The sequence below is a fragment of the Ctenopharyngodon idella genome, chromosome 13 (assembly GCF_019924925.1).
Source record: "Ctenopharyngodon idella isolate HZGC_01 chromosome 13, HZGC01, whole genome shotgun sequence".
In the NCBI taxonomy this organism is placed as follows: Eukaryota; Metazoa; Chordata; class Actinopteri; order Cypriniformes; family Xenocyprididae; genus Ctenopharyngodon; species Ctenopharyngodon idella.
Genome location: NC_067232.1, coordinates 10,945,941 through 10,971,064, shown reverse-complemented (window position 1 = coordinate 10,971,064; position 25,124 = coordinate 10,945,941). Strand labels below are relative to the sequence as shown.

At 36.8% G+C, this 25,124-nt stretch overlaps 2 protein-coding genes across 25 annotated transcripts in view; both read left to right on the top strand.

Annotated features, from left to right (window-relative positions):
* LOC127525051 (regulating synaptic membrane exocytosis protein 1-like) overlaps positions 1-6,737 on the top strand; it is a 78,113-nt gene extending 71,376 nt beyond the window's left edge. For all 18 annotated transcript variants that reach the window (XM_051917238.1, XM_051917242.1, XM_051917239.1 and 15 more), the window contains 4 exons: positions 31-143; positions 387-488; positions 4,001-4,140; positions 4,226-6,737. In XM_051917238.1, coding sequence (XP_051773198.1) covers positions 31-143; positions 387-488; positions 4,001-4,140; positions 4,226-4,444 — 574 coding nt within the window. In that variant the 3' untranslated portion in view covers positions 4,445-6,737. The remainder of the gene's footprint in view (positions 1-30; positions 144-386; positions 489-4,000; positions 4,141-4,225) is intronic.
* Positions 6,738-14,695: 7,958 nt separating this feature from the next.
* The window catches only part of kcnq5a (potassium voltage-gated channel, KQT-like subfamily, member 5a), a 124,084-nt gene continuing 113,655 nt past the window's right edge, over positions 14,696-25,124 (top strand). For 6 of the 7 annotated variants that reach the window (XM_051917337.1, XM_051917333.1, XM_051917336.1 and 3 more), the window contains exon 1: positions 16,378-16,987. In XM_051917337.1, the coding sequence (XP_051773297.1) occupies positions 16,653-16,987 (335 nt within the window). In that variant the 5' untranslated portion in view covers positions 16,378-16,652. Of the gene's footprint in view, positions 14,835-16,377; positions 16,988-25,124 lie in introns of those variants that run through there. The other variant, XM_051917331.1, reaches the window with a different exon arrangement.

Here is a 25,124-nt window from a genome sequence, read left to right as displayed (position 1 = left end):
TCTGATAACCTGTGTATGTGTGTGTCTCAGTCTGATCTTCTCAGGGATGAGGTTAGGGGCTGACAGCCAGTTCAGTGATTTCCTAGATGGTCTTGGCCCTGCTCAGTTGGTGGGTAGACAAACGCTTGCCACGCCCGCTATGGGTAAGTCAATATTTTTGTATATATACAAACTAAAGTCTAAGATTGTTAGATATGCTTCAGTGAAAAACACTTCTTGACACATTTTTTGTTTTTTACTTTTAGAGACACTTTCTCATTTAAATCTCATTTTGTTAAAAAAAAATAGTGAGAAAATCGAATCGTGAAACCAGTATCATGAATCGTAGCGAATCGTGAGTTGAGTGAATCGTTACATCCCTATTTTTAATTTATTTTGTTTTGTAGGAGATGTTCAGATTGGACTGATGGATAAGAAAGGGCAGCTGGAGGTGGAGGTTATCAGGGCCCGTGGTCTTACACCTAAACCAGGTTCCAAATCGCTGCCAGGTGAGAGTGTGCCCACATACAACTAGTTTTCATTAGTAGTAGATAGTAGTGAATATGGCTCAGAGATTCATTATGTGTATCCTGCTCATGTATAAGGAAATAAGGAAAATTATCTGTGTTAAGCATGGGGCTTTCACACAGGACGCGGAATGCGCTGCGCTATGAAACCCATTTATTTCAATGGCTTGTGCCGCGCAAGGACGGTTTGTTGCTGCGTCAACCAAAGCGCACGCGCAGTGGAGCGCACCATTGGCGAGCTTGCGCGCACGCCGTGGACAAAGTTCAAAATAGTTCAACTTTTGCCGCTGTGCTCTGTGACGATTACCCGCACGACCAATTGAAACAGGGCATCCAAACAAGCGGCGAAAACAAAATGGATGAACAGCTAGTACTGTCTGTGTTGGAATTTCCAGAGCTATACGATACAAGTTTGCGGTCGTATACAGACATCGGGAGAAAAGCTGTGTCAAGAATGAAAGACACTGTCAAGAGCTACTATGTTTCTTCTTCTTCTTCTTACTAGCAGGGCTAGTGCTATCGCTCGCTTCTTAACACGGGACATATACATATTTTGCTGCTGACCGAAAGGTGGAACAACAATCAAATGAATAGATGTATAGAACTTCCGCTAAAAGTTTTGAAAACTCCACCTACTTTGCTCTGGCCAGCGTAGCGCAAATTGCTTTGTATCTGAAGGGCTGCGCTGAACCCAGCGGTGAGCGCAGCACATTCCGTGTCCTGTGTGAAAGCCCCATTAAGCATATTGAATTTCTTTTTTTTTTGCATGTAAGCATTAGGTACCGTTCAAAAGTTTGGGGTCAGTACGATTTTTTTTTTTTTAAGAAATTATTCCTTTTATTCAGCAAGGATGCAAACACATACCTCGGGTCTTTAGTGATCCGGGACATCTTTCACTACCCTCCTCCTCATTCATTTTTTAAAGTTAGTCATCAACCTTCTTATTATTCCTCAATCAATTCATTATAAACAATATAACAAGAAAAAAACAACAAAATCATAAAAGAATGCCTGTTTTCCCATTCCTTTTTTGTAAAAATTGTATAAGGTCGCTAACGACCTGAGGTCTGCAACAGTGTAAGTATATTTTTTTCTGCACAACAATAAATGAATCTTTGTTGACTGAATAAGTGCAATTCACCTTTATTCCACAATGTCTGATACACAATGATAAAATGACATTTCACTCATAGTTACTGCAGGCAGAAAACAAAAGAATAGGAAGTATCATCAGCAAAACTTGAAATGGCTCAGCGATTTACTGTAGAGCAATCAAATATTAGTGTCACTGTCACTTGATGGTGGATCTGGTGAAGAAGCTGTCAGTGATCAAAATATTGATTTTGAAGATGTTGAAAATGATAGCTTTGAGTAGGGCTGCACGATTAATCGTAATCGAATCAAAATCGCGATTTGGCTCAGTGCGATTATGACATCGCAAAGGCTGCGATTTTTAATTATATAAATATGTACACAGCGTGTTAGTGAAGAGCTGCTCTGTGATCAGTAGTAAATGACGCTCCATCTGAGAGCACTGCATTAGAAAAAGCAACACGTCAAATATACAAACTTTCCAAACATGAGAAGCCTTTATGAACTTCTTTTCTAACAAAAGACAACATTTAATGTGTTTTTACTTCAAACTCACTTCATAATGTCATGAAGTGTGAAGTTGAGTGTTTGAAATAGCATTTTGGTTAGCATTGGATTATAAATATACTTTATTATTACGGAAATACCCGAGAAGGCTTGAAGAAAACATATAAACCATGTATTGTTGTAGTCGTCTGTTTATTTTATTCATGTTTAATCAATCAAAGCATTTCTACCTTCTTTTTATTCAGTCACAGCGATAGCATGATGCCCATTGGGGATTTCCTGGAACAGCGTTTTGTTATATTGCATATATTTGGAGTATTTGGAGTATCTGCTCAAGGGCGCCCTCCGGCGTCCAGTATGAAACAGACATGTTTAGCGCCAAGTAAAGCTCACTCAATCCTATTCAGGGTAAAAATAGGAAAAATAATTCCTCTCTCTAAAGAACTTTGAGGGGAACATATAATCAATATGTTTTTCTCCAGCGTACATAAGTGTACAGGGCTTTTTTCCTACAGTGGATGCATAAGAGGCGTTCATATTAAATGCATGGACTCCATTTTTGATTTTGCATACCTCCTGACAAAAATAAAGAAATAATATAATATTTGATAATAAATCCTTAGACCTTTCTAATGATTTATAGACATACTGCTTGCATGTTAACAGGTAACCCCACATTTTGTCATACAAGTTTTAAATATTATTTTCTAATTATTATAGTTATATTTATAATTATAATTAAATACTAATGCTAAATACTTTAATAATGAAAGTTATTACAACAGTAATATTTCTTATTTGGTTTAATATTTTTATTTAGCAATAATGATAATAATAATAATAAAAATAATTAGTCAAAATAATATATTAGCACAAAATTTCGGGCCAAATTGTGCAGCCTTACAAACAAGCAAAATAAGCCTGGTATTGTTTATAATTTTTTTTTCATTTGTTTTATAAAATCACATTTTAAATTGCAAATCACAATTTTAACCAGAAAAATCGCAATTAGATTTTTTCTCCAAATCGTGCAGCCCTAGCTTTGAGAATATGTTTGAGATCACAAATATGAACCAGATGCTAAATGTACTGGGAATTGAGCTCTGGCAAAGACAGTGATGATGATATAAAACATCTGCTCAAATTGAAGATCCAAAAGTTAACAAAATTTGCTTTATTTTATTCTTCTGTTATTGTTACTCTAATATCAGGAGAGTTTTATGTAATTGGAGATCCATAGACCCTAATATGTAATAATGATTGGCGAAACATTCATGCATTTAATGGTTAATTAAATTGATAAAGTAAAGACATTTACAATGTTACAAAACAATATTTTTTCAAATAAATGCTGTTCTTTTGAAGTTTTCATTCATCAAATAATCTTTAAAAAAAACATGATTTCCCCAAAGATATTAAGTAGCACAACTGTTTTCTACACTGATGATAATAGGAAATGTTTCTTGAGCACAAATCAGTATATTAGAATGATTTTTGAAGAATCATGTGACACTGAAGACTGGAATATATTATAAAATATATTGAAATAAAACAATTATCTTAAATTTTAATAATATTTTACAATATTACTATTTTTACTGTATTTTTGATCAAATAAATTCAGCCTTCGTGAGCATAAGAGACTTCTTTCAAAAAAATTAAATCTTAGCGACCCTAAACTTTTGAACAATAGAGTATTTGTAGTTGCTTTACTTTGTAGATAAATTTGTAGTCATTTAGCACTGTTCTTTGGACTAACAGAAAGGTGTGCTTAATGGAGTGATTACGGCAGGAAAATTTGATGATTAATACATTGTACTAATACATTGTACCTGCCGCAGCCAGGCACTATAACTGCTTGAACACGCCTTTTTGTGTATATCTGCTCTTTCCAGCTCCCTACGTCAAGGTCTATTTGCTGGAAAACGGTGCGTGCAAAGCCAAAAAGAAAACCAAGATTGCTCGAAAGACGCTCGATCCTTTGTATCAGCAATCGCTGTTGTTCGAGGAAAGTCCGCAGGGTAAAGTTCTCCAGGTAAGAAGCGAGTTTCATTTGTTTGTTTTCGGTATACCTCCATAGTCCACCATTATTGTGTACTGACCACTGAATGTGTCTTCAGGTAATAGTCTGGGGAGATTACGGCCGCATGGACCACAAATGTTTCATGGGAGTCGCACAGATTCTTTTAGAGGAGCTGGATCTTTCTAGTACAGTGATTGGTTGGTACAAACTGTTTCCCCCATCATCATTGGTCGACCCGACCTTAGCTCCTCTCACTCGTCGCGCTTCCCAGTCATCGCTGGACTCTTCAGGGCCACCGGGCATCATCAGGTCCTAGTGAATGGACAGGAGCGAGATGCAAAACAAAACACACGACCCAGTGGACCAAGGACCCGAGGCAACAATCAGAACCGGAGCGGAAGATAAAGAGACAGACGGACAGAATCATGATCAAAGCTTTGCTGAAGCCTGACAATCACTTCTCTGTTTTACTTTTGATCTTTGGGTTGTAGAGATTTCCTTTGATCCACTCTGCTCCTTTACTGCATGTTTTGTTGCTGAGATGACGATTCGACCCAAATAAAAAGAGAAGGAAGGGAGAGGCACCCGAAACGCGACCCGCTTCGTTTGACAGGAAGCAGAGCCCACAGTGGTTCCGGTAGCCTAGATCGTTCTGGTCAGTCAGCGTATTTTTCTTCTCACATGTGTATGTGTTTCAGAGTTGGCGAGAGTGAGAGGACAGCACTGCCCCTCCTCTATATTGCACTTACAGGAAGTCCCTCTGCTGAAAGACCAGAGGTCGAGGGTTAAATGTCAAGATTTAGTCTTCTCAGAGAGTTTCCTCTCTGCATCACGGATGCTGCATCCGAGGCCCCGCCGTGTGCCGGTCTGGCACGAACTCAGACTCAGATTGTGTGACTGCAGTGTGTGTGTGTGTGTGTGTGTGTGTGAGTGTGCGTTTGCGTCTAATAAGGCAGGGACGCCTGAGAACCTTTTAAGTCTGTTTACAGCAGTCGCCACAGACTGCTTTGCCTTTTCACGTTACTGTTGATTTGGTAAATAGGCACACTTTGTAGAATGTGAAAACATGCTTCATGTTTTCTGACATTTGTGTCATATGAGCTTCATGGAAGACACAAAACCAATTGTATTTGATTCACTGGGACTGTAAGAAGTTGCCACTATCATTTAGGTTTCTTCAACCCTAACAGGAAACTCCGGAAACGGTCACTACATGCATTAGCTCACTAACACGTTCGACTTTGCAGAGTTCTTGCTATCACAAAACATATCGTACTAACATTTCAGAGCATTTTGAATTCTATTTCGTTTGGTAAAGGACCTGTACATACCGATATTAGAATTTCTACCTGACTAGAGTTTACATTATTTTAATGCAAGCACAATTGCTTGATTTTTGAACAAAAAAAGAGAAAAGTTTAAGCTTTGGGGGATTGATAATAATAGTGGAAAAAAAAAAATCAGAAGAGGCCAAAATCGTAAGCTTCCTATTTTTAGCTGTTTGTCACTGGTTTTCGGTTTAGTTTATTATAAAACGAATCTCATGGATCCCCCCTGAGCATTTTGAATGTGACAGTGAGACGTGGTCTCTGAAGAAGACCGCTCGCCACCAACACGGGGAACAGCATGAATCTGGAACTGTTCCAAGTTGCATGCACATTTTGTAAAACAAGACAGATGAGAAAAAAAGAGACTACAATAAGTGTGTGTTAGTTCCACAAACTGTAGGCCAGCTTGTATGTTGCATGTACTTGTACAGTTTGCTTGTACTTGATATAAATAGATTATCAAATAAAACGAAGCCATTCATTCCATGTGTGGGCATTTGGCCGGGTTCAGCCATACACACAGGCCTTATTTTGGGGCTGAATGTCTATAAGAATTTTTAAATTGTTTAGTTCCCTTCTTTTTTTAACCCCCTTTTTTTCTGTACCCTGGATGGATAAATAAGTGCTGTACTGTAGTACTCAGCAAACTCAAGGCCCTATTTTATTGAAGATGTTGGTGTTCACTGTAGTCTGTACTACTGTGGGGCTAAAACTAAGGTAGAAAACCTGTATAAAAACTAGAGCTATATGTATATGGAATATAATTATGAAAATCACAATGACTTAGAGATATATCGATATTGAAACAGAGTGTATCAAGTAAACATCACTTACGTACATGCATATATTGTAAATATGAGTCTGCAAAGAAGTTTACTTATATTTACAAAGCGGCCCCATTCAAGTTAATGGATCAGTGCTCTGTCTCTTGGTTCTGCTGAGCGGAAGAAGGGATGCCTCCAAAGTTTTATTTTAGTGATGCCCAATCTGACGAGAGAAATTTGGACCTCTACCACCCTGTTGCTTTATCATAAATGCTCATGAATCCTCGTTTCATTGAGAAGTTTACTTTATATGCCTGGTTTTGGCAGACTTATTTACTTTGTCAGTATTATTCAAGGATACTGATTGTTTACAGTTCATGTGTTCCACTGAAACAAAATTGAAAGTATTCACTGCAACATTTCTTGTTTGTACAGCAGACGTGGCTCAAATAATGTGTATGTTTTATATTCAAGAGTTCATTTTTATTATTTACAAATAAAAGACTGTGTGGAAGAAGTTTTGTGTACTCATTTTCTTATTTGCGTTTTCAATGATGTGATTCTAGCTTTTTTATTACATTTTTTAAACTTTTTTTTTATAAAAAAAAATATTTAAAAAGTGGAAGAAAATGTGTGTACTAAATTTAAACATTTGAAAAATATTTTGCTTTTCAAATATGTGATGCACTGTAAAAAAAAGAATTGTTGATTTAACTTACAGTAAGTTACCTGGTTGCCTTAAAAAGTTTGAGTTCATTGAAATTAAAAAATTGAGTTTATACAATGAAGGCGATCGGTTTCAGCAACAGAAACTCAAAATATTACGTTATCTGAACCACATTAATTAAGTTGATTTGACAAAAGAAAAAAACGTTTTTGAAAATATTTTTTTACAGTGTACTACATTTTTTCATTATTATTATTATTTTTAGAAATATTAAATTAAACGTGAAATGTAATATTGATAATTAAAAAGACTTAAGATCAAATTTGGTCTATGCCCTCAAACCAAATAGAGGTCTGTCCAGTAATGTCCATCAATGCATCATACTGTAGTTAATGGCAATCCAATCCCTCCCCCACGTGGAGGGAAATAGCACTACACAGTTCCTTCCTTTTGTTTATGGTTTACTTGCATTTGTTTAATTTTTCAATAGTTGTGCAAGGTCACTGCTTAACAATTGCTAAAAATACCTTTTCTGTCAGTGCTTCAGATTTCTGGAAATGTGACAATAGACTGTGTTGCATTTATGTAACCAGTGAGCAGCTGTTCAGAGTCTAATGCATAATTCAATTATCCAGCTAATTGTAATTTAATGTCAGTGTCTGTTTAGGTGAGCTATAAAAGTAGCCACTCTAAAGTCTAGTGAAACATGGCCTTAAAGATATAGCAGCAGTTGTCCTAGAGATGCTCAGCCTTGCACTAAATTACTTGGATGATGTTATGTTTTTAATAATGACAGATTTGGTGTTGCTTCAACATTAACTCACTGCTGCTAGTAATGCTGGGGCAACGGTTAGCAACACAGAACAAGAACCAAATTTGTTATTAGAGCATAATATTACACAGATGCTTCACCACTGAAAATCAAATCAAGCAGCGGCATGTCTGGAAATCATGACGTCATTGCACAGTTTGTTGGATTGTAAAAAATATTGCTGTTTTTTCCATAAACTGAATCAACTGAATAAACTGAAATCAAAAACAGGCAATGATGTTAAACAGAGTAATGAGGCAAGAAGGCATATGTAGCACATTTTACTAAAGTGCTACATTAGAAAGAGAAAATAAAGACAAAAGTGTAAACATTAAAGGTTTTAAAACATCAAAATAAAATAATAATAATAAGAATTAGAAATACACCACCAGAACCAAAGGTAAGAAGGGAAATTTGATGTAGTAAATATGAAATAAGCTTAAATAAATTTGCAAATTATATATATATATCTTTGGTTAAATACACCAGTGTTATTTTACTATTATTTTTTATACTTGCTGGCCACTTTATTAGGTACACCTTGCTAGTACCGGGTTGAACCCACTTCTGCCTTAATTCATCATGGCATATATTTGCTGGACATGTTCCTCAGAGATTTTGGTCCATATTGTCGTTAGCTTCATGTAGTTGCTGCAGATTTCTGAGCTGCACATCCATGATGCAAATCTCCCGTTCCACCACATCCCAAAGGTGCTCTATTGGATTGAGATCTGGTGACTGTGGAGGCCATTTGAGTATAGTGAACTCATTGTCATGTTCAAGAAACCAGTTTGAGATGATTTGAGCTTTGTAACATGGGCGAGTTTTCAAGACGGAAGTAGCCATCACAAGTGGTCATAAATGGTAGGACATTGTCAGCAACAATACTAAGTGGCCCAAAGTTCGCCAAGAAAATCTCTCCCACACCATTACACCACCAGCAGCCTGAACTGTTGATACAAGGCAGGATGGATCCATGCTTTTATGTTGTTTATGCCAAATTCTGACCCTATCATCTGAATGTTACAGCAGGAATTAAGACTCATCAGACCAGGCAACATTTTTCCAATCTTCTACAGTCCAATGTTGGTGAGCCCATGCGAATTGTAGCCTCAGTTTTCTGTTCTTAGCTGACAGGAGTTGCACCCGGTGTGGTCTTCTGCTGTTGCCCATCTGCTTCAAAATTCGATGTGTTCAGAGATGCTCTTCTGCAGACCTTGGTTAACGAGTGGTTATGAGTTACTGTTGCCTTTATATATGCTCAAACCAGTCTGGCCATTCTCCTCTGACCTCTGTCATCAAGGCATTTTCTCTCACAGAACTGACACTCACTGGATATTTTCTCTTTTTCTGATCGTCTGTAAACCCTAGAGATGGTTGTGTGAAAACCCTAGCAGAAAAACTCAGACCAGCTCGTCTAGCACCAACGACCATGCCACATTAAAAGTCACTTAAATCAACTTTCTTCCCCATTTTGATGCTCAGTTTGAACTTCAGCAGATCGTCTTGAGCATGTCTACATGCCTAAATGCATTGAGTTGCTGCCATGTGATTGGCTGATTAGATATTTGCGTTAACGCGCAGCTAAACAGGTGTACAGTACCTAATAAAGTGGCCGGTGAGTGTATTATTATAATGTTAATATTTTGAATTAGCTTTTATTTCTAGATTTTCAGTTTTCATTTGAATTGTTCAAATTTTAGCAATTTTGTTTTGTTGTTATTTTTAGTTATTTTTTTGTATTTCTATGCAGCTTTAATTATTTTTTTATTTCAGTTTTAGTTTTACTAACTTTAGTACTTTAATTTTTTTATAGTTTTAGCTTTAGTTGACAATAAAAGCACTGATCTATTTTGGACCAATGGTATGTACAAACACTAACAAATGAATGCACAGCTTGATCATCAAGGAGAACATAGCAGGGCACTCTCAATGCCCCTGATGTTTTTTTGGGAGAAGGAAAAGGTCAAGAATGTCAGCAAGCAGCTGGAACCCAGGTGCTTTTTTCGAGACCAAACCTATTTTTGTCCACCATGTACTGCAGACGCCCACCTGAAGCAGAGAATTCAACGGTAAGTGGACAACAGCTGTACCATCAACCAGGTCCAACAATGTGTGAGTGGTTGAATCTGAACGCCTTCAATAGGAAGAAATAACAAGACAGTAAATTACAAAATGATTTGATATGGAGAAATGTAGGTGTGGGAAGCTAACTGTGAAGAAATCAGTGCAGAAAGCACTGGAGTTTCCGATGCTATTTGAAAACATTTAAGCTGTCAGCGGCAAATTTGCTTTAATCATACAGAAAATATCTGCAACATATTTGTACTTTGTTGTAATATCTTGCTACACTAAAATGACTGAACTGTCTGTATGTTTAGCAATAAATTGGACATATTTGCATCGAGAAAAACAATCGCTATGTTCATAATGGAAAACTATAGCTTACATCATGATTCATGAATACTGTATACTGCCTATACAACAGTGAAACAATAGCATTATGCAACTTTTCAAACAATATGCTACATTTTATAAAATTATAGTTTGTGTAAATAATATTGCAATTGTATAATAATAGGTCAAAAATGGGGGGAAATACAGCTGTAATTGATTAATTTGTATTAGATTTAGTTTTAGTTTTATTTTAGTTTAGTTTTAGTTTTATTTAGTTTTAGTAATAAACCCGCTTACAGTCATATGTCACACTGCAAATTGAAGATTATGTTCAGCACATTGCATTGTGGGATACATTTCTCTGTGGCGTGTACTTTGTTGTAAACTGCACCTTTTGGCAAACGTATTAAGAGTAGGCTACTCTACATACATAATTTTGCATAATAAAGTTTATACCGCAAAAATAGTAGGAGTTAGTATCCTGTTCCGAACGTTATACTTTACCAATAATATATCTCCACCTGTCCATAAGAGGGTAAGGTTCTGAGGAGCAGTCCATTGTTTCCTGTACCGCTCGAATCTAGTTTTGTGATGGCAAAGGATTTTCTGTGGGTTTCCAATCTGTATTAAATGTGATGAGATAAAAGGAGTGTACTGTAGTGCAAAATAGTAAGAAATCGCGTTTTTTTCTATTGAATTGTCTTCGTGAGTTGCACCGATAAATAAACTCGCAGCACTTCAAGCGAAATGACTCTTATGAGCAGGTTCTTTTAGTGAATCATTCGAATAGACTCACTGAATGAACTCCCTGAATCAGTCAGAGTAGTTACTGAATCATCATCTGACTCAATGACGGAACTGCAAGTTCTCGTTTAGTGATATCAATCTCGAATCGAAGTTTATGAGTTTAAGTATTTGGACAATAGCTGAAAAAATAACATTATATACAAAATAAGTATGCCTAACCTGCGGAAAGTATAATAATCTGCAATGGTTCACGTTCTGAGCAGGTGAATAAGTCAGCTGTAGACACTGTGAAACAGGTAAAGTACATTCATAAACTCAGTGCTGTTGCACTGCCAGTCAGCTGTTAATGGAAAGTGTCTGTTCTTGTCTGGTTTCAGACTGAAATGAAACCAGTGCCGTGAAAGATTTCAAACATTTTTTAAACAGGGGTTGATTTATGGCCAGTCTTGCAAATATGTAAAAATGCATATCTTGCGCTCCATTCTTCAAATGAATCTATTGCTAATATTTTAAGACTCGTTACTCATTTCTCTTTGCCTTGATCCTCATACTCATAGCTTTTTTATGACAGGGGTTATTGGAGAGCTTGTCTGGGTTCTCATCACCGTGCCATGTATTTTCATGGTCGGTCGAGTCATGTAAATTCTGCAGAAATGTGTTTTAGGTTGATGGATTTTGTGAAGGAGGCCTTAACATTTAGGGGCTTTAGTAAACTATCTGTTGATTCACAGTGCTTACAATTATGGCCAAACCATAAGTTAGTTTTTACAGTGCAATCTAACCTCTAAATCAGTTAAACTGATTTGATTTTGATTTTTATATTACATGATATAAAACGACTGCAGCCCTGATGAGAGATAGGCCTACCCCACTTCCCTATCATATTACAGTTTTTCTCAGTTGCTTTGGCACATTTCTCGAATCCTTAAAATTTGCAAAACAGTATGTTCATTTCTCGAAACAATTTGTACAAACAGCACAACATATTGGATTACCTGCAAAAGCCTGTCACCTGCTCAAAATCCTTAGTTCATCTCTCATAATCAAGTATTTATGTCAGTGAACATATCAGTGCCATCAGAATGACAAGTCCTTGTGTCATTGTTCTCGAACAAGATAGTCAAAATGCTTAGCCATGTTGTCAATATAACAGTGATGAATATTTCAGATGTAAACTATGGCTACAGTTTTTATGACAGTGATTGAAACTGCACAAGACTGCACTTTGTATGGCATATATCAATTTTAACAGTACAGTTGGACACATCATTGTATATGGGAGATTGATTGCAAAAGATTGGACAGGATTCAGTTTTGTATTTACTGTTTGTCTGTTTGTCATTACTGTAAAATGTCCTTGTGATAAATGAAAAAGACAAGACTATATACATACACTGTATATATGTATTCATGTGTATGTGTGTGATATAGTATGTATCTGTATAAAGTTCATTTAGCCTACTATACTCTAAGTGTAAAGCAAGTGTAATATGCTACTGTAAGTGTAAAAATGCTACTGTAATATTAATATTATAGCATGCATACCATATTAGAGTGCAGTGCACATTGCTGAAATACATACATGTTATGTCTATGAAATACTTGAATGATTGAGGAAAAGGTTTTTCTCCCAACGTTCGGCTGCACCTTTAGACTCGCATAAGCCATTGTAAGGTCATGATTGAGAACATTGTTTACAATAGTGGTCCTTATTTCACCAGAAACGTGCCTACGCCCCCTTTGCTTTATCTACCTCTTCCTCTGTTTTGCATCCCTACCCTTCTACCACACATCCTTACTCCTCTTCTTCTTCCCAGCTGTTGACCCTATTTGTTTCCATGTTGTTCTTCCATTATCAGAAATTGTTACTCTTGTGTTGTACTCATATGCTTTCCAGTTGAAGATTCATGACATGCATCTTTGAGCTGTTTTAGAGAACTGGTTGGGTCATTGGTTGATCTAATGCTTTACATTTCCCTGAATACATTATTGAAATTCAGGATTCACCTGCAAAATTCATCAATTCAGGACACATTTACAAAAGTCTAATAGAAATGTATAGATAATATACTATATACACATTGTGATAACTAGGTCAACCATTTTGCATTTAATGACTTATGCGATGAACTAATGACTAGATGTTTTGAGGGGTAAGACTATTCAACAGAGAACCATATAATACATTTTGAGCAACATGATATTAGCAATTGATAGTGTAGGAAATAGCAGACAGTTGTACATAATCAATTGCATGAATGTACTAAAGCATTTGCAATTTGTTCAAAAGAATGAGAAACTGCTTTTATGATGTGCACAAGTGACTAGATGATGTGGTGGTTGAACAAGTAGTTTTGAGAATTTCAGTTCTGATCTGAGAAATGTGCCAAAGCGACTGAGAAAAACTATAAGCATTTAGGGAAACACACTATTAGTAGAATAGTAGCCTATAGCGGTAGTAGTTTTATTATTTATTTATTTTTGCTTTTATGGTATTAAGCTTAAAGTATGGTATACTTCTACAATTTCACGTTAAAGCAATAGGGGCCTCATTTTGTAAATGAGTAGGCCTAATTTTCAAGGTTTTTTTTTTTTTTTTTTTGCTGTATTAAAAGACTCACACCACTAGAGGGTACTGTTGTTAGCTGTGCATGAACCTTCCTGGATACATTCCTGGATAAATGAGTTATGTCATTAGAAAAATAGTAAATACAAATACATTTTTATGGTCATCATAGTAATGTGTGAATGTCAAAAAAGCCCACCCTCATCAGCACAATGATTACATTTTAGATAAAATTGTTCTGTCCATAACAATTGATGCTTAAAGTTCATTTACAGATGTTTTTAACATTTAAGTACAGCAATAAATTTGAACTTTGCATACAATACATTCAAATAAATTGCTTTGTTTTATAATAACTTGCAATTCTAAATTATGTTGACTTACTAAAAGCTCAGGTCTTGACTGCCAGGATTGCTAAATAATATATATATATATAGATAGATAGATAGATATAGATATATAGATATATGATATTTGTAAACACAAGGTGTTCTTGTTCATTTGGCTTATTCATTTGCCTTTCTGCTTCTCCCTTGGCAGTTTTGTTAATGAATGTGTCAATCTTTTGCACAGCTGTAAGAAAAGCCCATATGGCATAATTATGCATTATATAAATCTATTCTTATTGTGAGTATATATATATTTTTTAAATCCACTCTATTTGCACATTGTGCAAAAAAATCAGTAGTGACAGCATTTGATGATGATACTAAGGTACCAATGATAATGCTATCCTGGAAGATTTCCCTGAATTGATGGTCAGTGAAGAGCTGAACAGCTGAATTTGGCATCTCTCGCTCTCTCTCTCTCTCTCTCACACACACATACACACACACACACACACACACACACACACACACACACACACACACACAATTTAATGTGATTTTTTTTTAAGCCAAAGTATTTGAATTAGCCATGCATAATGAAAAAATAGTGGGGGGAAATCGAGTCTAACAGGGCAACCTAATAAGCATAAAACTGATAATATTAAAAGAATAAAACTTGTGATAGAGAGACAAGTGTAAAAGAGCACTCATAGTGCACCAACTTCCCCTGCTTCCCTCTGTTGAATGATGAAGAAAACACTAACATTATATAGGCTACCAGGTAGAATATAAAATAAAAAAATAGTTATATACAAATATGTAGAATGCAATAAAATATCGTTCACATCATTGAAATATGAACAGTTTACTTGCTAATTCAACTGTATACCGCTTACCGGCTTATTTCTTTTCAGATCACGTGGTTTGTCTGGCAGCGGCTCCGCTAGTTCTGTGGGCTCCGTGATTACCGGATCAGACTGAAGCGATTTCAATTGAGCCCCGTTTAGGAACCCAGAAAGACTCAGTTATGAGCCTAAGTCTTGTTGGTTGGTGTCTATATAAAGTGTCTATTGAGGAGAATCTGTTCTGCCACCACAGTAAGTAGAAAACTATTGTAGTTAATTCATACACATCACTTTTGTAAGTCGATTCAAGATGATGGGGGCACAGGGGTGTTAAATGTTTGTGACAGAGAGATCCCCCAAGCTTGATTAACTTTATCGCAGTACATTTTTGGAGGACATCGTCAGCTGAGTCTCCAGAAACAGACATTTTACGCATAAATGTGTTGTGTTTCATCCGATCCGCTCAGAAGGGAATGAACGCGCAGTTCTCTCTCAGCTCGACATAAATGGGCATTTGCAGAGAGCGAATGGCGATCCAGAGCATTTGGGAATGCATCTTATTGATCATATTGTGAATTAATATTATTAATTATTAATATTGAAATGACTAAATTTCGCAAACAATTTAATTTTTTTTTTTTTTTTTTTTTTTAATTCCGGACATATAGGCTACATAAACTGTTTTGTAAATATGTAAAAACATGTAAATAAATAAAAACATCAACAGTATATGAGTAGCCTATATAACACCAGCAGCCTATGTTTTTACCTTTAAAAAAAAAAAAAAAAAAAATAAAAACTTTAAGTAACCACAAAAGTTAGGCTATCCTCCTTATTTGTCAACGCGGAAGTAAGGGGTTTTCTGTGAATGTGCGAGATTTCTTATTTATTAGCCGCTAACTCTAAAACTGTTTGCGCTACAAACCAGCGTGTTTATAATTAAGACAATAGGCTACATTAAAATAATATGGTAAGAAATACCAGTCTGCAATATCAAGCAGCATAACGAGCTGTTTTGTACAAATAACTGAAAGCAAATGACACCGGAAGCCAGACACATTAAAATTACAAATGGCCGCGCCCGCTCTTACCTGAAAAATAAGGTGGATAGAAAACAAGTTAGCACACTTGATAGACGCCCATGAACAGAAGTCATAAGCCAAAAGGAATCGATAGGCCTATCGCAAGTAGCCTATGACAAAAAAAAAATTGCTAACTTGGGTGATTGGAATGCAAAATTATAATTTCGGTTGCTCGCTCCCTCCCAGTTCACACCCTGTTTTCAATAACGACAAAAGTTAGCGTGCACTAAATATGCTCAGAAGTAACTTTCGCGCCAGTAGGTAACCATAGCAACAGTACGCTGCATAAGCGCTTATCGGACGGTAAACATGACTACTGTCATTCTTTATCACCTTTTGCACATTTACTGTAGTTGTAGTTTAAGTATATACTGAAAACGTTTGTATTGTAACGTAGTATTTTGGATGAACCTCAACAGATTGCGGTTCGAAAATCACACTAAATTTATAGCCTACTGACAGAAATTCTCTTAAAAAGACGACCACACTGTTCGCGTATTGAAGCGAAAGCTTCATAAAGCTGAAAATTTGTCTATATTGGGTGGCTAAGTACTACATTAGATCTTGTCGGCACATTTGAACTGGAATAAAGTAGCGTATGATTTACAGTACACAGAGGGAGAGAGAGAGCGCGCGAGTGAGTGTTACGTTTAATGTCGGGTGATGCCCTCCCCTCGCCAAATCTCCTCCACTGATATGGTGACGCTCCTTCAAAACTCCAATCGCACGACGGCGAGCGCAGATTGCTTGAGTCATCTGAAGGTTCATAACTTTACCAAATCTTTCATAGCTTTGATGCAAATGAGCTGGATGCCTGCACTTGTTTGTAGGTGTTCCTGTTATATATAATCTCAACGAGAAGATAAAGAGAAGAACAATAAAATACTCAATGTTTTTACACAGGAGACTGTAAAGCTCGTCTACAGACTCTTTATATGTGCGCACCGCTGGTGCCAGACGCGCGTTTCCAGCCTGCGCTGGTGATGCGATGCCCCGCAACCACAGCGGCGATGAGGGCGGTACTGGTCTCTGGATGAAGACCTCGCAGCACTATGGCATGAAAGATGTTGAAGCCGGTCGTGGGACGATGAACAACGCGACCAGGACGGTCGACAGTTTGCTGTCGGCGCCGGGCACAACAGGTGCAGGAGGCTCGGAGAACCAGAGGAGAAAGCAGGGCGCCCGGCTGAGCCTGCTGGGAAAACCGCTCGCCTACAGCGCGCAAAGCGGCCGGAGAAACGCGCGCTACAGGAAGCTCCAGAACTACCTCTACAATGTCCTGGAGCGACCGCGAGCCTGGGCATTCATTTACCATGCCTTTGTGTAAGTCACTCTTTTTATTAATAACATTATGAATGTTAACAACTGGAGTTTACCTGTTAAGTTATTTTATATAGCCTACTGTATGACATTTATGCATTTTATTTTAAATGTCTCCTTTCCTTTCAGTGAGTGAATCCCAATTGTGTTTGAAATGCTTAGCTTTTGTTTGTCTAAAAGTTATATGAAAGAAATATAGGGATGTAGAGAATTGTAATCTGCTGTGCTAATAGCTTCATATTCCAGTCTCTTTTGAAATATAACAGTTTGACAGAACCTAATGACTTGTTCTACTAGAGTAATTCAGGGTTTTTAAAAATGTCTCTATAGGCACAGTAGTAAAAATTGTTTGATCATTGATCTTGCAGTGCCCTTTGATTGACTTGATCATTTGTCATTTAAATGCACCAGTGAGGTTTGCATTATGGTGTGTATATGCTATTAATGTTACTGGTAAATTTATGATTATAGCTTTTCAGAGATTTTCTGTAAGCTCCCCAAGAGAGATGCTCTCTATATGACCTCAGTTTAAAGGAAAATGCATGTACTCTGACATACTTTTTATGCTCAGATTGTTGCGTCTGTTGACATGTTGTTAGGAGCGTTTGTAAGGAGGAAGCTGAGCTGTCGGATGGTGAGACTGGAGCGCTGCGCTGTGCTGTAAGACAGGATGTTGTTGTTTTATTTGTGCTGAGAGGACAGCTGAGGTCATAGAGGTTAAGTTGTTACATCTGCAACAACGCATTGTCCCACACTAGTCAGAAACATCACAGAATCAGCACACTTGGACTGGGCTGCGTGATTGAATATGCTATCAGTAGGGAAAAAATTCAAGAGAGGAACCAAGTAGCTTTTACACAAGTTGCTACTTGGATGTTATCGGTAATTTCGTTTTCAAACATATTTGTTTAGCATTTTGTTCTGTAGCAAATGATTCACATAATTATAAAGGATATTGCATATGGTTTTTGAGGGTTTAAGTCAAACTCAGATTGTGTGTGTGCATAAAAAAAGAAATACTATAAATGCGGTGAGAGAATGAAGAAAATCCTTTGAGACTATTGGTTTTAAAAGGCTGTGTGAAAGAAGACATGGGGGACTATTTGAAGTCAATGAACAATCAATCACAACCACAATCTTGCTTCATCACCACTGTGCCCTTAAGCAAACCATATGCTGCTTCTGCTGTTTCCGTCATGTACACAAATCTTTGTAATGAATAGTCTAATAAATGTCATATTATTAAGTAACAATAATACTCATTTTGTTTCTTGTGCCAGTATGCTTGAGGGTCAGATGTACAGTAGGAACATATGTCCCATGTGAACATGCGCTTGAGTAATTTTATCATTATGAAGTCATCATTCAGAGCTCGAGCCTGATCTTGAAATGTTATAACTTATATTTGAGTGAAGAGGTCATTATACATCACACTTGCTATTCCGTAAGACATAAGTTAGTTAAAATGGTATGCTGCAGTTTTTAAGCCGAAATTCTCAAATATACCCTCTTAAATGCTCTTAAAAACACAAATTTGTTCTAAAAGGGATTTATGCTTGATAATTTGGTACTGTAAGAAACATTTAAGTCTTTTTTTTTTATTATATGCCGTTTAATGAAAATAACGAGCCGTAAACAGATCATTTAATGTATAAATTATAAAAATGATAAAGATTAAAATGTTTGAGGTTAATTGCTCATATGTGACCCTGTGACCACAAAACCAGTCATAAGTCGCACAGGTATATTTGTAGCAATAGCCAACAATACATTGTATTGTATTGATTAATATGATTTTCAGTTTGTTTCAATTGCTTTTATGAATTGATTAGATACTGGCAAGTCTGAAATGATATAATCTTGCCTTGTTGTTTGTGTGTTGGAAAATCAAATGATAGAATTCTGACTTTTGTGGGGTTTTCAGCAAGGCACCCATACCAACATACAGTACATGCAGTAGCATTTAATACAGTACTATACTGTATGCCACATGTGAGACTATAATGCACTAGTCTTTTGTTAAAATGACTTTCTGTTTAATAGGTTCTTTAAATGGAAAAGATTTTCAGAGGCCATATCAATAACTCGCAGTTGTCTGCTCACCCAGCAAATGTTTTTACAGCGCATCAAAGCTAGTTAATTTATCTCTTTGAGATGAGCAGATTACAGAACTGCAGCTGAGCACATTTCACCAAGGTTAAAGCTCTGCGCCACCCCAAAACCACACCTCAGTATCAGCATCAACAAAATCTTTTGATCGCCTTTGCTAATGCTAAACATAACCCTCTCTGATAATCATAATTGACACTCATATAATTTAACGAGGGAATTTTTCTATGTGCAATAAACAAACCTCCCTGTATCCTTTCCGTATATGCATTAATACATGCAGTTTCACCAACACAAAGAACACATTATTCTGCCCTCATGAACACTTCATCATTAAAGCCACATTCAGTTTCCTTTATCCCCTCAGAAATCACATACATTCTTTGAGAATGAAAAAGGAAATTGCACAGTAGGTGAACACTGCCGTAATCATCTGTGTCGGTACGTCATGCTATAGTTAGATTCAAGCCTACTTTATATGACTGAGAATTCATCTGGTTTGAGGTAGAAGTTCATTGAGTTCCCCATTCAAATTTCCTACCTGTGCTCCATTTCATGGTTTAGAAAACTGGATATTCTACTTACAGTAGATGGTTTAGATTGACTTAATGCTGAGTTATTGAGGGTGATTTGTACCACACGCTGTGGCAATGGCTTTTATATCGTAACAAAATATTTCAAAGTTCCCACCTGTAATGATCTCCTGGACTCCACTGTGACACAGAGAGCAATAAAGGGTCTCTTGTTCTCTGTGCACTCAGAAAGGTGCTCTCGTTTGCCACTGGCCCGGTTGGACAGGCAGAATGTGATATATACAAGAGCCAGCCAACTAACATTAGAGAATTTTCTACTTCGGCTTAAGATGTCAGGTTGGATTTAATCTTATTTCCTTACACAGGAATTCAGAAGGGAAATTAGGAGATGTCAGTCTTTAGTTTCATTTGTCTTTTCAAGCAATATAGTATAAATTTACTGAATCAATATTGACATTAAGTACCAATTTTCTAGCACCGTTTGACTGTGTAATCAGATCTGCTTAGAGTACTACTAGAGTACTGCTAGAGTTATGCAACACTTAGTTCGGGTCCTAATATAATTTGATTGACCAAGCTTTTCACAGTTCATCACTGCATTTTTCTGTGTTTGCAATGGTCCTGATTAGATATGTGTTTTTTTTAACCTGGATTAAGGGGCATGTTTTTCTTGAGCCGTATAAACTGTTGTTGTGTTTTCATTTAAGATTAATGCACCTGTTTGATGGAGAAGACCATTGACGCACTGGCCACAGACGTGGCCCAGTCACTTTCACTCCCGTCATTGTCGTAATCAAAATGCATGCTGCTGTTGCTCACGTTGGAAGGTATATGGAAACAGTGTTGGCTCTCGCTTAATGGAAAAAAGGTTTTAGACAGGTTACAGATGCAAAAAAAGTGCAAAGAGAAGGCAATAAACAGGGTGTCATGTCTGTGTTCCAGTGGGAGTATGAATGGTAGGGGGAAAGGCCTTTGAAAAGGACACTGTTTGATCACGTCAGGGGCTCCTGACACAAGACAGACCTCCAGGAAGAGCTGCAGCCCTCAGACAGGCACTGTTTGAGCATGTTGAGTTGCCAGCCGTGTTGAGAGAAAAGTAGCAGCGTGGAACATGGATCTAAGCATTTGGACATTTCTGTCGTACTGTGTATCATCACTTGCAAATGAACTAATCTATCATTAAAACGTTCTGTCCTTTGAAAGAAATAACTTCCTGACTAACCTGAAGTAGTGGGAAAAAAACACTGTTTTTTGAAATGCGTTACCTAGGCCCACACAGAATACAATAGCGTTCAAAAGTTTGAGATTGATTTTTTTCATGTTTGTGAAAGAAGACTCTTATGATCACCAAGACTGCATTTACTTAATAATATAAATCACAATTACGTCACATTTAAGTTTTCTATTTAAATTTATTGTAATGTATGTATTTTACAAATGTATTTTATTCCTATGATGGCAAAGCTAAATTTTCAAGAGCCATTACTCCAGTCTTCAGTGTCGCATGATCTTTCAGAGATTCTAATATTCAGATTTGGTGCTCAAGAAACATTTCTTATTATTATCATCAATGCTGAAAATGAGTGCTTAATATTTTGGCATTTTTTTCAGGATTCTTTGATTAATGAGATAATTTAATAGAACAGCATTTATTTGAAATAGAAATCTTATTGTAACAAAAAGCTTTACTGTCACCTTTTGATCAATGTTATGCACTCTTGCTGAATAAAAGTATTCATTTCTTTAAAAAAAAAACAAAAACAAAAAAAAATAGTACAGACACCAAACCTTTGAATGGTAGTGTTACAGTTTGTGCCAGCAGATTTTCACAGAATTGAAATGTGTGTTATTCAATGCTCCATCACTTATGTGTTTGTTTGTTCATTAAATATTTTGCCTAATTTGGCTCAGTTTAACACAGCTGACCCTGTTAAAATGAACTTTTCCTGAAAATCAGCGCAGAAAGTGTGCAAAAAGGCTGCAGATTCTGTTTGGACCTGCCTATACGACAACCACCGCTGCTCGAAACTTTCATTAAAATTAATGTTGGCATTAAGTTTAATAACAGGGAGACCATTAGCCAATAACAGTTTCTCAAAGCAACAGCACTGCTTTGTCGCTGTAATAGTTTTTCATGATATGGATGACGAATCAATAGAAAGCCTCATTCCCTACGCAAGGACGTTGTGATTCCGTTCTGCTGATTTAATTGTTTTAACCGGGTGGTGAGTAGTAAAACATCAGAAAGTGGTCTTATATTAGTTGCCCTTGCTGACAAGGGGCTGACTGATGGAGGCAGCCGTCTTCTCTTAATAGCAAACCCTGCAACATAAGTAGTCCGTATGGCTTGGCATAACCCAGAGGGGTTTCCCTGCCCAGCAGTGCCTAAGCAAACTGGGCTAAAGAGTAATTGCCTTGCCGGGAAATGCATGAGGGTCTTCCGTCGCTCACTATACTTTGTCTTTGATCTTGCCTGTCAGCATGAAGTGGTTCCCCTGATAGCGCAGCATTTTGGTATGAAGACAGGTGTGTACTGGGTACTGGGTTGACAGTTCTCTGTCTATTTTGAACTGATTACAACAACCTATGAATTATATTTTCCTTAAGGTTTTCTGAATCATTTCTCCGGTTTGCTTCCCAGGGACATTAGCAAGTAATTTCTATCTGCGTAGGAATTGACGCACATTCATGGTAGAGTATGTGCTGAACTTCTCAACTTGATGAAGAAGATTCTTTAGGTATTCAGATGTGTAGTATGACTACATTCTTAGACATATTACATCCATCACGCTGTCAGTGACCTTTGACCTGTGTGTTATTTGATCTTTGATTTATGACATACTAACAACAACTAAGGCAATATTTAGTACAATTTAAACATTAGGAACAACTTTCTTGCTTCCTTTAGCATTCACAATCGAAAAGAGCCTACCTAAATTTTCTGCCATTGTTTATATTACCATTACTACCATTCTAAAAGTTTGGGGCCAGTAAGATATATATATTTTAATTAATACTTTTATTCAACAATGATGCGTTGCTAGCATTCATTCATCTTCGGAACACAAATTAAGATATTTCTGATCAAATCCGATGGCTCAGTGAGGCCTCCATTGCCAGCTAGATAATTAACACGTTCAGATGCCCAGAAGCTACTAAAGACTTATTTAAAACAGTTCATGTGACTGCAGTGGTTCAACCTTGATGTTATGAAGCGACGAGAATACTTTTTGTGCGGCAAAACCCCCCCCCAAAATAACGGCTTTATTCAACTATCCAACTACAAGAATCTTTTGTTTCGAATCAGTGGTTCGGAGCGTGTGTCAAACTGTCAAAGTCACATGATTTCAGTAAACAAGGCTTCTTTACATGTTATTTTGTTTTTTTGGTGCACAAAAAGTATTCTCGTCGCTTCATAACATTAAGATTGAACCACTGTAGTCACATGAACTGTTTTAAATATATCTTTAGCACCTTTCTGGGTGTTTGAATGTGTAAATTAACTTGCTGGCAATGGAGGCCTCACTGAGCCATCGGATTTTATCAAAAATATCTTAATTTGTGTTCTGAAGATGAATGAAGGTCTTACGGGTGTGGACTAACCCTTTAAACAAATCAATTTCAAATAAATGCGGTTCTTTTTAAACTTTCTATTCAAAGAATCCTGAAAAAGTCACTATTTGCACAAAATATTAAGCAGCACAGTTATTTTCAACAATGATAATAATATGTTTATTGAATCTTGAGCACCAAATCAACATATTCAAATGATTTCTGAAGGATCATATGACACTAAAGACTGGAGTAATGGCTGCTCAAAATTAAGCTTTGCCAGCACAGGCAGAAATTACATTTTAAAAGTACACTATGTATCTTTTTTTTGTTCAAAATTAACAAAAGTTGCTCCAGCTATGGTGTGGGAGTGGCACAGGTTAGTCACAACGAGCTAGAATGGTTAACAATGAGCACACTAAATCTCGAACCTCTGGGGAATATGTCCTATTTCAAAAAAACAGGCATCCGAACCCAAGATATAATGACAGCGTTTATTGCGTTTCATCTGCATGCTTGACGCAAGTCTTTTATGATGAATGAAAAAAGAGCCACAGTGGCTTCCCTGATTGCAGCAACTTCCATTTTTATAGATATTTTGCACCAATTTCCCAGGAAGTGACGATTTTGTTCTCTTGAACATATGGGATGGAAACTGTTATTTTAAATTGTATTAATGTTTCACAATATTACTGATTTAACAGTATTTTTGACCAAATAAATGCAGTCTTGGTGAGCATAAGAGACTTCTTTCAGAAACATTAAAAAATCTTAGCGACCACAAACTTTTGAATGGTATAGTGTATAGCAGAGATGTATAATCAGACAGGGTCTGTTCTGTCTTCTCTCTGCTTTAGCATCTCCTCAGATGCCTGTAAACAATCATTAAACAAGAGGATTAGAGAGATTTAGCCTTAGTAGAAACAAATTCAAACAAATTAAAGTGTTTTTAGACACTTTCTACTCTTTATATCCGGTTACCCAGGGCCAGCATTAACACACAGTCATCCATCTTTAAAATAATAAAAATGACCAGCTCTCTCAGCTTCTCTTGGATGAATGCGAATCTCAATGTACTACATGTTGTGCCAGTAATTTTACCTTTAGGGCATTGATAAGTTAAGTGTAAATGGGCATTTTATTTGTTTAACCTGCTGATAAAGTACAATACTAATATTGTACAAATAATATTGTGCTCAAAGCAAATTAGCTGACTGGAGTTTATGTTTGTGTAACTCTGTTGAATCAAAGGTCAAAATCTCTGTTGCTGCAACAAGCTGGGAAGAATAAAACGCCGTCTCAGCATCATGCACGAAGCCTCTTTAATTGGATTTGAAAGATTCTGCTTTTGTTGTGGCAATTTTGCATGTACCCACTTTGAAATGATGCAATAGTGGCGTATTTGCACATGTGTTAGTGGCTAATGAAATACATAACTATGCTAATTTTCCCATATGTCATCAGGCACATAAGAGATGACTCATTAGAGCTACGTCTTATTCTTGTGTGTGATCCATTCGGTGTGCTGTCGGATAATATGAGACAGCTGAAGTTGGATTAGATTGTGTAGTCCTGAAGGATCAGATATGTTGAAACTGTTGCATATTTGGACTGCGTCATGTCTTAATACAATCCCCTTCTCAACCCCTGCACTTTACTGTCTCTCTCCTCAATCTTGTAAATTAAAGTCAAAAGCCCATACCTTTATAAAATAATTAGATTTAAGTTTTAGAGCAGTGGTGTGTTAAACCAAATGGTTCATTAGAGCAAAACTAAGACCTTAGAGGACTTTTTACCCTAAATGTCACAGATGTTGGCAGTCACTCTCAGGCTTGTTCTATAGAAGTGCCTTCACCTTACTTGGTCTAGATCAATGACAGAGGAGTCACCGTGTGGCATAATCCCCTCTGGACCTTGATGACTTCCTCCACCAATTTGGCAGGAGA